The sequence below is a fragment of the Excalfactoria chinensis genome, chromosome 4 (genome assembly GCF_039878825.1).
Source record: "Excalfactoria chinensis isolate bCotChi1 chromosome 4, bCotChi1.hap2, whole genome shotgun sequence".
Lineage (NCBI taxonomy): Eukaryota > Metazoa > Chordata > Aves > Galliformes > Phasianidae > Excalfactoria > Excalfactoria chinensis.
The window spans coordinates 74,217,133-74,233,632 of NC_092828.1; the positions used below are offsets into that span (position 1 = coordinate 74,217,133).

The 16,500-nt window shown below is 41.2% G+C and overlaps 1 protein-coding gene across 2 annotated transcripts in view; it reads right to left on the reverse strand.

Moving 5' to 3' along the window:
• Positions 1-7,105: 7,105 nt before the first annotated feature.
• LOC140251720 (vascular endothelial growth factor receptor kdr-like) overlaps positions 7,106-16,500 on the reverse strand; it is a 118,130-nt gene continuing 108,735 nt past the window's right edge. For both annotated transcript variants that reach the window (XM_072335781.1, XM_072335780.1), the window contains exon 30: positions 7,106-12,058. In XM_072335781.1, coding sequence (XP_072191882.1) covers positions 11,848-12,058 — 211 coding nt within the window. In that variant the 3' untranslated portion in view covers positions 7,106-11,847. The remainder of the gene's footprint in view (positions 12,059-16,500) is intronic.

Here is a 16,500-nt window from a genome sequence, read left to right on the forward strand (position 1 = left end):
TTCATTTAAACAGAGTTCTAACAAGCATTCCATACAGGCATATCTGAGAAACTTCTTTTAGTTTTCTGGAAAATGTTTTTCTTTCATTTTCATACCGGGATTGTTTCATTGCTTCATGTCACTGTTTGAAACTTAGATTGTAAAATAACAGTGCAGCACTGAGAAGAAGTTCTTGCTTTTACTGGAGTTTTCCTGTATCTGCAAGGTCTTTTATACTCGTTTCAGCACAAGTAAATAACCATGTTGGAAAAACATTATTTTCCTTTATAGCTTTATCTTCCTATGCCAAAAAATCTAGTTTAGAGCTTTTGCTTTCTATATATAAGAAATATTTTGGTCAACCTAATTCCAATAGTCTTCTTGCAAACAGATTTTTCAGAATTTCATGTTGGTAATCTAGACTTCGTGGTGACATCTTAATGAGGATCCCTATTGTTAAACAAATCTGTATTAATGGTGAAAAGAATTAACCAGCTGCTGAAATATCTGAGACCTAGCTGGACACCTGCTGGTATCTGGTTACAGCATTAGAGGCATATGGAGGAAGATGGGGACCCGTATGGACTCTGCAGTGACTCTTGGTCCTGTTTGTTTCACTGTTTGGAACAGTCACATGGCTGATGTGTGGGGTCACCTTGTGTGTCTTCAGCTTGGATCTCTTTTTAACTCAAAGGTCTTTTGATGGTTCAGTGCTTTTAGTGGAACCCTCAGGCACATTAACTTCCTTTCATATCAGAGGTGATGCTATTTTGAAGGCTTGGCCTTTGCCTGTATTTGTACGCCTATACCTGTGCTGTGGATGGACTGTCCATGGCCTGTGTCTTCCCTGACCTCCTAGACTTGTCTGTGCCTGTTGACAGTGGTGGTTTGTTTGTTTGTTTTTAATGTGAACAAAGGTTATGTATTAAACATAATTTACTTGCTTGAAACATCAGCATAGATCAGAAGAAAATATTTTTTGTATTAGTAATAACCAGGAGTATGTCCCATCTCTCTTGAACAACTAAGACCCAGCTCAACCCAAAGGGAATAACAGGAAATGATGAGATAATAAACATCTGAAGTGTGGGAATATAAACAACAGCAAATATAGTTCCATGAAATGCAGCCTATACAGTTGTTCCTCCCAGATTTCAAGCACTTCAGAAATAAAGGGAGGATCTTGAATCTCTGTTGGGATTTGTACTGTTCTTTGACAGACGTTTTTCATGTATTTTGTCATAACTTGTATATGATTTCCAGCCTTTCTTTTCCTTTAAAGCAGATCAAGTATGTGCCCAGCACAGTCATTTCATCTGAATCTCCTAAACCCGAAAATACATGGCAGGGCACTGGAGTAAAGAAATGGTCTTCCAGTATTTGAATTTATACAAGGCAGGCACAGACAGAGATGGAGATTAACCTTCTCTGTTATTAAGTATTATACTACATAGTAGGAATAACATTTACTTCGGAATAATTGGGTCCTTCTCTATCAGAGCTTTATAAATCTCACTTAAAACTTTCTTTACTGTCTTATCTTAATAATGACACACTGTGGTGGCATAATCTTCTTTGTAGGAGAACAGTGCTGCACAGAAATTAACAAACAATTCTTATTTATTATCAATATGAAGCTAACAAGACAAGCATATTTAGTTGATATATGTTAAAAAATAGAACAGTTTTTACTTCTTAAATCATTGTGTAACCTTTCCCCATATATCTCTTCTTGCTCTCTGTCTGAACTGCTGTATGCCTGAATGCTCTGTGAAGTGCTTAAATGCTCAGAGAAAGGGAATAACAGATCCTCTTGGAAACTTGATTCAGTCTGCAGCAGCTTGCCACATGTCATGATGCACCAGGAGGTGCCCCTTAGTAGGGATTTCACTGACCAGCACTGGGCTTGTTGGGATCATGTTGTTGTGACCTGGATTGAGAAGGAAAACAGGGTCTCAAGAGAAAGTTACAAGGATTTTCACAAGGCAATGGGCTTCTTTTTGTGTTTACTGATACATAACAGATAAACAGTCTTGTTACTGTTACCTTGATACTGAATACCCTGTACCGTTCTGGTTTTGTACAATGTCTTATACCTCTCTTGCATTATACATTCACATACATACACATCTGCTACAGAATTTTCCACAGGGATCCCCACAAGCCAAAAAGCATTAGACACCAGCTACTTATCAATGCGTTTCATGATTTTTTTTGTTTGTTTTTTGTTGTTTACCTGCCAGTCTCCTACTTTCCCACAGTCCAGCAGGAACATTGCTCTGGTTCTGTTTATGTGTACTTTCTTCTGAACAGCTCTTCAGGTGCTTGTCATTACCCTTGGAAGGCACTCAGAAATTTCTATCATCAGTAGAAGTTAAAGGTCCGACTGCTAGAAAAGGAGGACCAAAAGAGAAGACAGTTATCAGCTGAGTAAATAGTTGCGAGATGTTTCTGGTTTTCACTTTACTTGGTATCACTTCTGTAGGACTGCTGAGCACTGTGCATGGAAACAGACTTGGAATGGATTTTCTGAAGGGCAAGTTTTTGGCTGTACCTGAGAGAATCAAGAGAGAATCAGAATAGGGCAGTATGAAAATAATTGTCAGGCTATGTTGTATGAGGGTCCATTCCTCTCTTTTTACCTATGAACTACTCATTACTTAATACACAGGACTATTAAAAACGATAACTCTTAACTCAATGGAGTTAAAACGCAAAAAGGAAAGATACCAGTTTTGTTTAAAGAAGAAAAATCTTTAGTACCTAAAGGCAGACTGAAATCTTGGGAAATAGTTTTGGGATACTGTTAGGAATGAACCATGTATCATGACTTAAGGCAGTATTATGTAGAGTTTTTGCTTAATGAGCTGTGGTTTTCTCAGGTCCAGGAAGAAAAGTATAGATGAACTTTGAACAGGTAGAAATTGTTATTGAGTATATCTGTAATCTGGCTTTCTGTCTTTATCAGTAGGGGATTTTCTTTCTTCCCTTGACTCAAATGCATGTTGGCTGTTGGAGGCACAGACTAGAGTCTGCTGGCAAACCAGTGCTTCTTGGTGTTAGAAAAGCTGGACCTAACATCAGCAAGAAGCAGGTACTTTATTCACAAAATAGAGGGAAACAGTGTGATATGTCCAGTTCCTGAACTATTCTCAGCATCACTGAAAGAGCAGACCATATTTTCTCCTCAGTTCCTAGCTTTCAAAATTCTTAATTTCTTTCTGAAAGGAAATAGGTGGTATAAAGGCTCTTGATCAAGAAGAGAGAGGAGACTCGGTTATTTTAGGCAATCTCTTGGCATGTCCCACTTTCTACAGAAGAAGCTTGAAGATATCTGGGATCTCACAATTGCATAGACTAACATGGAAGCAAAACAGTATTGCATCAACACTGACACAAACACCATTCAGCAGCAGGGGGATGCTGAGTCAGTAGGTGTCAGTGCAATGGTCTGATCCTCTTATGAGTCATAATGACAATAGCAGGAGTTACTGATGTAACCTCCAGTACATCTTTACGTTCAGAAACGATCCATCAGATAGTCTAGAAGTCATTTGTGACGTTCAGATTTTGATCTACCTATTTTGAAGCTTGATGAGGTAATTCTTCGACTGAAGTCCGCTGTTCTAACCTCACATAGGGTTGTAAAATCATATGCTTCTACCTTAACATCGTATCACGAGGGTGGTTGGTTTGTTTCAAAAGCTTTGGGGAAGTAGAGGGAAGTTGTTCTGTACATCCCAGATGTCAGAGCAAACATGATTAAGGAAACCCATTACCTTGATCCACCACATTTGAAATCCCCACCCCCTACCACCTGCTCTCCTTGGCTTACCCTTGCTTGTCTTTGTAGGTCTGCTCTGTGCTAAGATAGCTTGTGACATTCTAGCTTGGAGCATAAACAACAGAATGCAGAATTTGAAAAATATACATGAATAAAAGGTCAGAACTCTCCCAGGAAGGAATAAAATTCTTTTTTTCTTTTCTTTAATGCATAGCTATGAAAAGCAAGTTAACCTTTGGGTTTTTGAGGAATTTGCCGTGACTTTGGTCCAGCTTAAAAATAAACAACTACTATTCATAGTAAAGTGTCTAAAGATGCCCACATTTATTCTCCTGGCCCTGAAGATTGCAAAGCATTCAGTTCTAGCTTTAAACAGCCATGCTAATGTTGCTCATCCTTTCATCCTTGGCAGCCTGGAAGGGCAGAAGTTGCTGGGCTAATTTTTTTTTAGTTCAATGGGAAAAGAAGGGCTGTTGCATTCTGCTGTTTGTTTCTTTCATCTGGTCTCCTGTCAGATTTGAAATTTCCTTTAGCAATTTTACTTTGAAAAGAAGAAAGAAAAGGGAAAACTATAAATGACATTTTTTTTTCATAGCAGTAACAAATAAAAATCCATGGGGAAAAATGAGGGGTACAATTGACTCTGACAAGGAATAGGACCTGAAAGAAATAACGTTCCCATTTTATTGGCAAAGAAGAAAACTTAGTTTTAGAAAGACTTTTAATAATGATTTTAGTCATTTGATTTTATTTCAGACTTGCTTTCCCACAGGATTACAGTAAGAATGTGATCTTGAATTCATGGAAATGGACAGTTCACAAAGAATACAGTGAGCTAATACCACTCGTGAGTGGCTACAGTTTGCCCTAGAAAGTATGCAAGTGATGGGTTTAACCCACAGTGTTATTCCCACACACTTAGATGGGAATACCAGTGCCTGTTAGCCCTGCTCTCCCCTGGGCAGCAAAACCAGGCTCCTCAACAGCCCTTCTCTGCCAGAGAGTGCTTCCAGATGTGCTGAGCTCTCTGCTGCAAGGTCCTTCATGCTTCACCACTGAATTTTATTCTGGACTTTCTAGTGGAATTGGTTGTGTTCCTCTGCATGTTTCTTATTTCTCTCTTCACTGCTTCGTGTTTTGAAATAACCACATGCTTTTTTTTTGTTTTGATTTCCTCTGAAGTAAATCTTGTTAAATCAATAATAGCATCAAGTTAAAGAAAATTCAGTAAAACAATCCATGAAATTTGAACAGGGCGCTTGAGGAAAGATGAGAAGTGTCAGAACTAAAATTTCCTGCATTCTGTATCTTCAGTGCCTGTAGAAGGAACTGGTTTAAACAGAACAGTTTATCCTCCCTCGGTTTTAATGAGTGCTCATCAGGTCATAGTAACAATTGCAACTCATTGTAACTGACTTCAGCACTGTTAAAAATACAAGATCTATTTGTTGCCCTTGTAGGGCTTTGCTCAGAGCAAATTCCTTACAGTGTGATCCGCAGCAGGCACTGAGTGTGCTGTTTTAATCATGCAATAGCTAGCAATAAACTGTACACTGGGATCTTAGGGAAGACTTGGGCTACTTCGTAGGTTTTGAGACAAAATTATTCTGCACTGCTTATGGGCCTCGCTTTGTACTGGACATATAAAAATAACAGGATTTTCCACAGCTGGCAGAACCTGTGTGCATTGCAAACTTCCCTAAGTCTCACGGTGTTAGGGAAAGAAACAGAATGTGATTGGGAATTGGGGCGGTCTGTATTCTCTTCTTAGCTTTCTTATGAGACCTTGAGGGAAATCTGTTCATCTTACTCCTACATCTTCCTCTTCGTAGTCCCTGTGTTTTCCCAGGATTTCTGTCACTTGATGCCGCCAAGTTTTGTTACTTTAGTTTGAGATTTTCTTGTCTTGCTTCTCTATATGCTGCTGCTTTAAAAACAAGGATCTCTTACATCCTATGTGCCAAAAGGGACAAAGAAGTTATGTACCTTGGCCAAGACTTAAGAGAAAAGATATTTCCTGGTTTCTAGCTTTGTCCCTTTTTTACCTCAAATTATTTTCTAACGCGTGCCAAAACAGGGTAACTTGCACAAGTGTAACTCAGCCTGTATGCGACTGATAATTCAAATTTGAGCTAAAAGGAAATCAGATTTAATTTTGTATGCTTTCCTACTACCACTTAACACATTAGTCTCCCCTTAAAGGAGGCCTAGCATGCAGTGACTCATGTGTTATGTAAGTAACTGAAACATTTTATAGTTTACAGAGAAGAATGTTCTTGCTCGTTATGTGGATGAAAGGAGATTGCTGTATTTCAAATGACATGTATAATTTAGACACTTATTTCTAGGACTGTTTGGAACAGTGAGCAAAGAGAAACTTTAAAATGTTTGAAGGGACTTGAGTGCTTCATGGTATTTAATGTGACAGTGAAACACACAGACCAATAACCTGTAAGACTGCGCTAATGGAAGAATGGCTGTGAAATGGCTAATGCTTCCTTACTAATAAAGGTATTTATTTTAAGACATAAGTAGAAACTAGTATTTGTCAGTCTGTAAAAAATCTGCTAAGATGTCATATTTCTTCTGCAACTAGTTATCTGCTGTGCCACCATAATGGAAAGAGGAATGGGAAGTAGTATTTCACAAAGATTAGCCACAGTAGGGTAGCCAGTGGTAAAGAAAATGGCATGCCTGCTGCAGTCAACTATTCTGGGGATAATATGAGCATGGGATATTCTGTATTTTAGCAGTGCAGAGTTCATTCAAGTGAGAATTTAATAACAGCATCGTGGCTGGGTATAGGGAAATACTTGTGTAATTGTGATTTTTTAGAATGTTACAGTAAATTAAATTAAGCGTTGCTTCTAAAATTTTGAAGCCCAACAAACTCCAAATCCTACCATCCTCTGCAAATTATCTTCGTATATTTGCATGCTTCCATGTTCTAGAGAAGATGGATCTCATTCAGAAAGCATTAACTCTGATTCTATCTCAGTAGTCCCATTGTGTTTTTTTTATAACAAGACAGCAATCTCTGTCTTTCATGGGCTGTTTTTGGCAGCAGGTAGATCTGTAGTTTTCTCCAGCAAATTGGGCCAGCCGTTTCCCAGGTCCCTGACTTTTTTAAACAAATGTAGCAGTCAGATACCTTCAGGCAATGACAGCGTGGCAGGTTTATGTCCTAAGTGTTGAACCTTCTGTAGAAATTAATGAGATCTATGCCCTGTAAAAATCCCTCAAACTGTTGCATTATTTATTTATATTCTGCTTCAAGGACAACACTTTTCAAGCCAAGAGATGACACAAAGGAGCCTTGGGCTGTATAAATATAGAATCTTTTTATTTTTTTTTATTTTTTTGGTTAATAGATACAGTACATTTTTTGACTACATAAGAAAGCGTTGTTTTCAGTGCATACATTCTGCAGACAGGCAGGAGCAGAGCAGACATACATTCCTTGGTGCTTTGAGTATTAGTTTATTTCCTCTGAGTCCTCAGTTACTGGGTTTCCCCAGTTTTCAACAGCTGCTTTGACGGCTCAAGATCCAAGGAAAAATGACTGGAGCAGTAAGTATGTGCTGGCTCTTGTGGCACAGGATTGCCAGGCAGGAGAAAAGGACACTGCTCACTGCACACCACACAGGTTTTCCTCCAACCAGTGCCTTTAGGGCACTGCATTTGCTTGGGGTCCCAAGTGAACAGTCTATGTTAACAAAATATGAAACCAACGCATGCATCACAGAAACAAATCAGTGCTTGTGCTGAGCCTTTATATTCTGTACAGTGACCAACTCTTGATGGGATCAAATCCAGAAGTCCTTCCTGAATTTTACTAGCTAGGTTGGTACTTAAGCAAAATTCTTTCTTCCTATTTTCTTTTATGTGTCACAGCACAAAACCAGGAAAACGGATCTCAGGTCTTGGCCATTACTATCTTCAGGATGGGACAGAAGAAACATTGCTGCCTTCTGTATTTTCCATTCACTTTATAATAAGAAAGTAAAATAGAATCCAAGGTATGAGATCCTGGCCAATTCCTGCTTCCAGGAACACGTGATAATGCCTTACCTTGTTGCATAGCTATTTCCTCTTTGCTGCTGAGTCCTGGCAGTACCCATTTGGTGCCAGTGGCAGCTAGAGACTGTTGGTCCCAAACACCCTTACAGATGGGATTGAGCCAGATGGAATTCGTAAAGCAGGATGGCGCATGGCAAAGCAGAGCCAGTGCTCAACATGAAGGGTCATTGAGAAGCCAAGTCATAAGCTGTTTACTGGCCAGTAACAAGCTAACATATTGATAAGCATTTTTACAATATGCAGTGCATAAATGCAAGGAAAGAAGTGCCTGGACACTCCAGGTTGCCCTAGGTAGATGGCAGGCTGGCTACCTGGAGAGGTATGTGTGCTAGTGAAATGTCTAAGCAGAGCAGCTATGCCTGCAGGCAACTTTGAATGTCTGCATCGTCAGCATTCAGTGGGTTCAACTGTCAGTGTTTTTGTTTGAGCTTGTTATTACAACAGACTTTACGTTTTTATCTGGCCTTTCTTGATATGCTGAGCAGATGGTGTGGGCCCAGCACCCCGGCTAGCACCCCTTCTAATGAGGTTAATTTGTAAGAACCAAAGAGAAATCAATTTTTGAGAAAGCACTAGAGAAAGGTGAGTTCTAGTTCAGCCTCTGCAAGAACAGAGGATGCACAAAATACCACAGTGAGGTGGGTTCTATATCTGACCTTCCTCAAAAGACAAAAGCATCAAGCTGTGATGGATAAATACCAGCGCACAGATGACAAGTAGAGCAAAGAGGAAGAAGGGGCCCCAGGCTGCCAAACCCACCTGGCTGCTCACAGTGCACAGGGGAAGGCACTTCTTGGCAGACTGTATGGCTGGGGGGTGCTGGGAAGAGACCGCATTTGTGGTGAGCTCTAAGCTCCTCTGCTCTGATTCTACAGGGTTACAAGAAGAAAAACAGGACAGTGGGCACCATTAAGGAAAACAAAGGTACTTCTCAGTACCCAATCCCACTGAGTTCAGTGAGATTAGAAAAGGCAGGTGGCGAACAAGAGTTGAATAAGAATCCCTGAGACATCTGAAAAACCACTAAACATCACCTCACTTAGACAACTTGGCTCCTTCTGATGCTCTAGCTGATACACCAGCCTTTAGTTAAGACGGAAGCAGTGGAAATCCTCCCCTTTGCCTTGAGCTGCAAAGTGTCACTTTCAGGAGTGAGATCGTTCCTGCAGGTCCCTGCTTCCTTACTGAAACTGACTGATGTGGAAAGCAAGTGAGAGCTGGGATACAAGGGCCAGCAGAGCACAGCTGTGAGCTGGCACCAATGGGTGCTGCAACCTGCAAGCATCAGTGAAATGCTTTATGAATATCCTTGACTCTGCTATGTCTGCGCATCTTTCTCTTTTGACTAAAAAGTTACAAATGTTACCACATAAATGAATCACTATATTTGTTCCTACTGGGTAAACTATATACATCATTGTAAGAAAAGAACAATAATTAAATTAAGGGAGGAGAGAAAAAGACAAAATATTAGTAAATAAAATAGAAAACACATATGTTCAGTAATACTTTTAGGTAATATTTTTGCTTCTTACAGTTACCATAGAGGGAAAAACCTTCAACTTAAAATAAACATTTCATCCTTGCTAAGGAGGAAAGGCAGTGTGCTCGGCTCTCTTGGAAGAAGGCACTTCAAACAGCAGAATTTCCTGTTCTTTTTTAAAACTGAGAACAAAGTTGCACTTTTCTGCTTTTCCCACATGTGCTTCTTTCAGAGATTATAAGCAAAGGATTCATTTTAGACATTGTTATTTTCTTCTGCTACACAACAAGGCACAACAACAAACCACCTCACACTGATTGCTGCCAGTAACAGCAGGGCCAGACAAACCATAGGCACCTTTTGTTTCCTTTCTGCCATCTGAATAAATTATTTTCCAAATAAGCGATTCCTTCTTTGATCAGAGCTACAGATAATTTCCTATTTCATGAAAAACTGATCCTCTGAGCTTTCTGTGACCCATCAGATGAATTGTTTCCCAGTATTTTCTTCTGTTACTTGACAAACTTTACTTAATACACAGATACTAACATACAAAGAAGTGCAAAAATGGCCATAAAGCAACTACAGACCACAGTTATTTGCCAGGCCCACTGTGAGCAATGCCCCATGGGCTCCTGCAGGTGATTTCTTAAACAGCTCAGATCTGAGGCTGAGGAGAACAAGGCGTGTTTCCCAAGAGCCCTTCCACCAGATGCTTTAGCATTCACAGTTAGGATGGCATGGGCTTTGGGGATTCTTCCCCTTTGATCATACCTGAGGCTTTTTCTGTTTATTTCAATGCAACCAACTGTAACCCGTCTTCCAGAAATACTGCCTTCATTTCTGCAAGGGTGTTTAGGCTGTCTTCACCAAGGTAAAATAATTGTTTGGCAAGTGTTGGATGTTTTACAAAAGAATTAATTTGTCATCATTTTAGTTTGTAGTTAAGAACAAAATTTCTTTCACTAAAGAAGTCTAATTAGAGTATCAGTTCTAAAAAAGAAAAGGCAAGGGTTGTACAGACCTTGGAAGAACAAAGCACAAAGTCATATCCAGGTCTGGGTTTATAACTTAGGAAGTTATAGGCTTGGCTGTCAACATACATCTTTTTTATCTTCGCTTTTTCTACCTGAAAACCCCATACATTATCCCTTCCTAGATTTCTAATGTCAGCACTGGTTCTTTCCTAGCACATTAAATGACAAGGATTAGCTGCGTGGCTTTGAGGTTGCTGTGAGGATGGTCAGGGGTATGTGTGGGATCTGGGTGTGCACGCCTGCAGGCCAGCAGTCCCTGCTGCACACTGCTTTGGGTAGGGATAACACACTTTGAATTTCTCAGATGTGAGAATTTGGGATCCATTTGGACTGGCATGAGTGGGTTCCAAAAATCTCTGCATTAATCATGATAGGTTTAGATATAGAAGGCGTGGTATATCGTAGCAGTATTTACCTTGGCAAGGCAGCTGGAGGCAAGTGTGTTTTACATATGCTCACAGCGTGGAACGGGCTGGTATTCCCAAGATCAGACTGTTGGGCATCTGCCACAGAATTCAAAGGAAGAGCTTTTTTTTTCCTCCAGTTTTAAATAATCTGTGTCCAGAAAGGAAACAGAAATGCTGCTACGCTGCTGATGCCACAAGGTTATATGTGGATTCATGTGTCACTCTCATATTGTGGATGAGTATTTTATGCACATTCACACAGATGTGCACGTGTGCTGGGAAATACTGCCTGCATAAGCTTAAGGTTCTTACTTAATGCAGTGCTGATACCTTGCCATCACTACAGATGGATCTCCATCATGGCTCCCTATTGCATAATGTTAAAGAAGCTGCTGTTTGAACAACGAGGGAAAACAGGGCAACACATTTAACAACACTGTCTATATATATACACGGATCCTGGCTGCTTCTCTGCTGTGTTGTCTGGGGAGTGGATCCTTTTGGCGGTGGAAACTGTTAGATCACAAATTGTAATAAACATATTTTGGATTTCAAAACATTCCAAAAACATTTACTGAAGGTGAGTTCCCACTCAGAGAACTCCGAGAAATGTTTTAATTTTTGGATTCTCTTCAAAAACAAAACATCAGAGTTTATGGCTGTAATTGTCAGCTGATCCCTTCCAGTCTCACACTAAGCAACCCCTGCAAGAAGGGAGCAGGACCAGCAGGATGAATATTGTCACAGCTATCGTGAGGTGACTCTTGGTGACTTATGGAGTAAAATATGGTTAATAAACAATCCCTGCTAAGGGAGGAAGGATGGGAGCAGTTCTGGGTTACAGTTCCTATTAACAATTCTTACGGTGTTCTAACTTACTGCATATGTTGCAATAGGCCTTTAAAGATAGCAAAGAGATGCTCTTAAAGATTTTCTGTTCACATCAGAGATGTGCCAGATGAAACCTAAGAACCAGTGTGCTGCCAGGTTTCCCCTTTGTTGGCATGCAGCCTCTTTATGGAATCCATCATGGCCAAGTGAGGCATCAGAGGGAGGCCCTGCACTCAGCTGAGCTGGTTACACTGGGGGTGCAGAGCAGTGCACGACAGAGTTGTAATCTGGAGGTGGGCTGTGGCACTCCAGGCTTGGATCCATAGGAAGGAGAACAGAGTCTTCCAGTGGGAAGTCCATGGTGTCCTCTTCAACCTGCACTGCGGGCTGGTACTTGACAGCTTCACGTTCATGATCGCATAGGATGGACTCTTTGCTCTTGCTAACAGCTCGCCGCCTGTTGAGAACAAGCAGTATGATATATTGATCCCGTCTCCATAGGTTTTTATCTGTGTTACTCATGGTCAAAATTAATTATAAACATACACATATATAAAGCATTTCAATTTAACATTGTAGCACCCTGTAAGGCAGTGACATTTTGCAAACTGATTAACAAGGGAACTGATAATTCAGTTTATTTTTTGAAGAACTAGGTGTATTATAAGCAGATTCAGGAGTAAAGCTAAGAGTCCCAGTGTCCTGTCTGGTTAGCTTTATAAGTTTCAGTGCACTCTATACATCTTAGTTATACATGCACCTATCCTACACAAGCAATAATATTCTCCTCATGATATTTGACTTTTCTGAAAGCAGAACTGAAGACTATGACTATGACTTTTCTTTAACTGCAATAAAGGATGAATTGACAAATAATCCTGTCAGATTCCAATTTTAAATGATACTAAAAGCACTGCAGGTCAAGATCTCTTTGATATTCTCTAGCCCAGTAAAATTCCTGAGCTGCACACTAGCAAGTGGCGGTGATGCTCAGTGTGACAGCTGCTGGCCTGTAACCAATTCTATCAAAAGTCTCATTTTCTACTATCTCCTCCTATTACAGGTGATCCAGGAGCTGTGAGAGAAGCAGCTTACATCACCAGAACAACCTCAGTGTCCAAAGTAGAAGAACCCAAGGGAGAATTTGTATCACAAGGTGACCTTGAGGAACAGCAAGCGTTGTGGAAAAAAAGGTACTTGTGTTGTAAGCTGCCCTAAAAATCATTTTGTTAAACCTGGTTTCTTCCATCTGAGGAATTCATTGGAAGAGAGCTGGATAGTTTAGGAATGGCTCTGGTAAGAATCCCATCCTGAGAATGGCTCTTGAACCACTTCACTTTGCTTACACACTGTTAACATGCAATCCTCTAGGGTAAGTCGCTCACAGACAGGTAATGGCTTGTCACGTTTTGGCTCAGATTGATTTGTGAATGTGCCTGGGAAGATTCAGAATTAGGCAGTGCTCAAGCACTTTGAGTGTGTATTACAGATTTGTTTAAAGGAGAGTAATGCTACTTCATAATCATGCTAAATCAAACCAAAATAGTCAACTGTCATCACATGATTGTGTTACTATTACACCTATTTTATCTGTACTGCTTCAGTGACTGCAACCCCCAACAGGTGATTAGAGACTGGGAGTGTTGGGTGCTTTTCAAAGAAAGTGAAATCATTTCTTGCTCCAGCAAACATAAAGCAATAGCAAAAAGACGTACAGAAAGTGAAGACAAGGGGCAAATACAGTGAGTGTGGAAGCAGTAGATCAGGACGCCAACGGTGTGTACTGTTGTACTGTGCAGGTGCAATACAGAGAAGTGCTGCAGTCCTAGGAGCAGCTGGTGCTGGGCAGGACAGAATTGCAGCATGCAGCTGTGCTCAGACCTGCCAAGTGATACCACTGTGACTTTAGGACTTGTATTACCTTGCCTCTGAATCTGGAACTTAGCAAATGCTTTGATTTTCCTACCAGCTGCAAATATTCTCAGTCAGAGTGACAGAATTAGAGCCAATGCCTTCATTTAAAATGTTGCTAATTCTGGAAAGTTCACAAGTACAGTGCATTGGTAGAGTAGAATACTATTCTATGAATATGTCCACAATCACGTTTAAGAGCCTGTCCATCTGTAAACTGTCCATCCTGGTAGGTCTCCTCTTAGAGAACTGTGTGCAGCAGGTGATGCTGTGTGCATCCCAGTGCACAAGGCTAGCAATTCTAGGCCTGAAGCCAGACTCAGGCAGAGCAAAGTGCTGCGGTCCCATCCAGCTGCAACAGGAGACTGGCTGCCTTGTGGCTGGCCTGGTCTTAGTGTGCAGTGCTGGCTTTACACAGAATATTTGTGTCCCTAGCTGGGTCTTGAGGAGCTGAACACAGACATCAGAGTGGTAAGAGCCAGCTCACCACCTCCTGCACATCCAGAATAAATCTGGGCTCTACGACTTCTTAAGTGTGAAGACATAGTTTATAGATTAAAGTCAATGTTACTGCGCCCTTAGACTTGCACAGGGCTCTGAAACCAAACCTGCTGATTGACAAAGCAGAAATTCTAAAAGAAATAGTAACCCCGAGAGCTTCAACAGCAACATGCCACGCTCTGATCTCACAATCTAAGTCTTTCTTTTCAGAAAGAAAAAAAAAAAAGTGAATGGAAACTTCTGCACGCTGTACATCTGGCAGCTGTCTCTTTCTGCACACACACACACACACACACACTTCTCTATAGATAAATTCTTCTGTGTGTTCAGAAACAGAACTACAATTTGCCTCACTGCTTATGTATGTGTTTTATTCTTGTTGCTCACTCCTATCAACTCATGTCCAACAGTTCTCTGGCTTCTTGTCTGCCAGGTATTAAAGTTGTCGTTGGAGACAGGGCAAAGCTTGGATGTACCTGTGTAACTTGGCCCCAGCCTGCGTAGCTCAGGGTGCTGGAGAACAGAAATGTTAAGGGTTGGGTTGGCTACAAAGTGGGAAACGTTCATATCAATGTAGCCTCCTAGCAAGTGTTCCTGTTGGGTTTCTGCCCTTGAGGCCAAGGGATGTCTCAAGGAGTGCAGAAAGCCAACGGGCTCGGTTGGAAGCAATTTTTTGTCATTAGCCATCTTACTGTAGAGCAAAATGCAATTAACTTTAAAAACTATCCTTTCTTTCTAAATGCATTTTCCTAAATTGAAGCTACGCAAGGGTCTTTGCATTTTTCCCTCTGCTGTTCTATTCTCACTGTCTCTCTAGTCCACTGTGTTCATGCTCAGAAACAGAGAAATGTACACATGCTTGGACTGTATATTGGCAAACCAGACTGCATCTTCCCTTTTCTGTCTGTCCTTGAAATCTCATTTGTTGCACGTGAACAGCCAAACCATATCAATCAGTGCAGTGGTGCCTTGCCCCTGGCAGCACTCAGTGCTCTGCTTCAGGGAGCAAAAACCCCTCTGTGCCCTGAGCCAGCTGGACTGTCCTGAATAAGGTAGAAGATTTCTCCCTGAGTCTACAGATAAACATTCTCTGACAGAAGTCACTAGATTAATTATGTAGCTACAAAAGTTAGTAGTGGATACGCAATCGAATAATTTCATTAGAAACTAGCCATTATTTGACTCAGTGCTTCAGCTGGGTTGGTATTACGCTGCCCCAAAGGTATCTCCTTAAGCTGATTTTGCCTAACTTGTGAAAACTGCAGCCACTGGAAGTGACAAAGGAGATGTTCAGTTTGGGTAAAGCTGCTCAGCACTGTGGCTGTGCCATCCAGCTCCGTGTGGCTGTCAGCGTTCTCCCCCAGCACAATGTGAGTATGAGGCATGCAAACACCATGATGCTCAGTGAAACATGGTGAGGATGAGGTGTGCCAACGCTGTGACAGTGAAACAGCGAGGATGAGGTATGACAGTCAACGAAACACATTTGCCCACTGATCCAGGCTGATCACATTTTACACAAAGACCAACCTGAAAACTTTTCTGTCCTTCCCAGAACATGTACTGTTTTTGGCAGGGCAAGGGGAAAGATGAAAATCTAACCTGAACGCTGCCATTTCCTGTCCTTAAACTGATTTTGTAACCAAAAGGACTCTCTTTCGTAATAGGCACACTTCTATGCAGTACTGATTGGGGAAACACATTGCAGATGTAGTGAGCGGCCTTCAGCCTTATTTCATTGGCAGTGCTGAGACTGCAGGGCACAGCACTTGACTCCTCTCTTTCAGAAAGACACCTGAAAATTAGGGAGGTTTATGGGGGAAGTACAAACACTAAGAATGCAAATGGGTAGCAGCAAATGAACTAAAAATGACATTCATAGTAACCATAAAATCCTGCAATACTTTGGGATGTATTTCTAGAGTGAGCCTGGAGATAGTGCTGTGTTTGTCAGATTTAAAACTAAATCTATGATAGATTTGGTGCAAATGTGGACCCATGGACCCAGTGCCACTAACTGAAAGCCTGCTATGTCTGTGAATGTGTTTGTACCATGCAGCCTTAGTGCCAGGGGTGCACGAGAAGGGGCTGTGTGAGGCCCCAGTGCTGTCAGCAAATCCCATGGCTGAGACACAAACCTGAACAAGGGCTTTTTAATGTGGTGCTGTGGTGCACGTAGTGAGATCTTTTCAATACTCATTTTAATTGTGCTATGTCAGATTTTCTGTTATCGATGAAGTGCCGACAGCACTTATCCCCTGCTGCTCCTGTTGCTTTGCAAGTGCCCAAGTATCTTGCCCTCAGCAGGAGAAGCTAATAGACTCTTGCGTTTATGTGGAAATCCTGAGCTTGTCTGGGAACCATGCTTAGGGAAAGCTGAGAGGTTGGGCTGGGCACTGCCAAGCAGAGCAGTTTGTCTCCTGGCTGCATCTCATAATGAGATGTCGGAGCTTCATGGCCCTGTAACAGCTTTCATAGGTGTCTGAC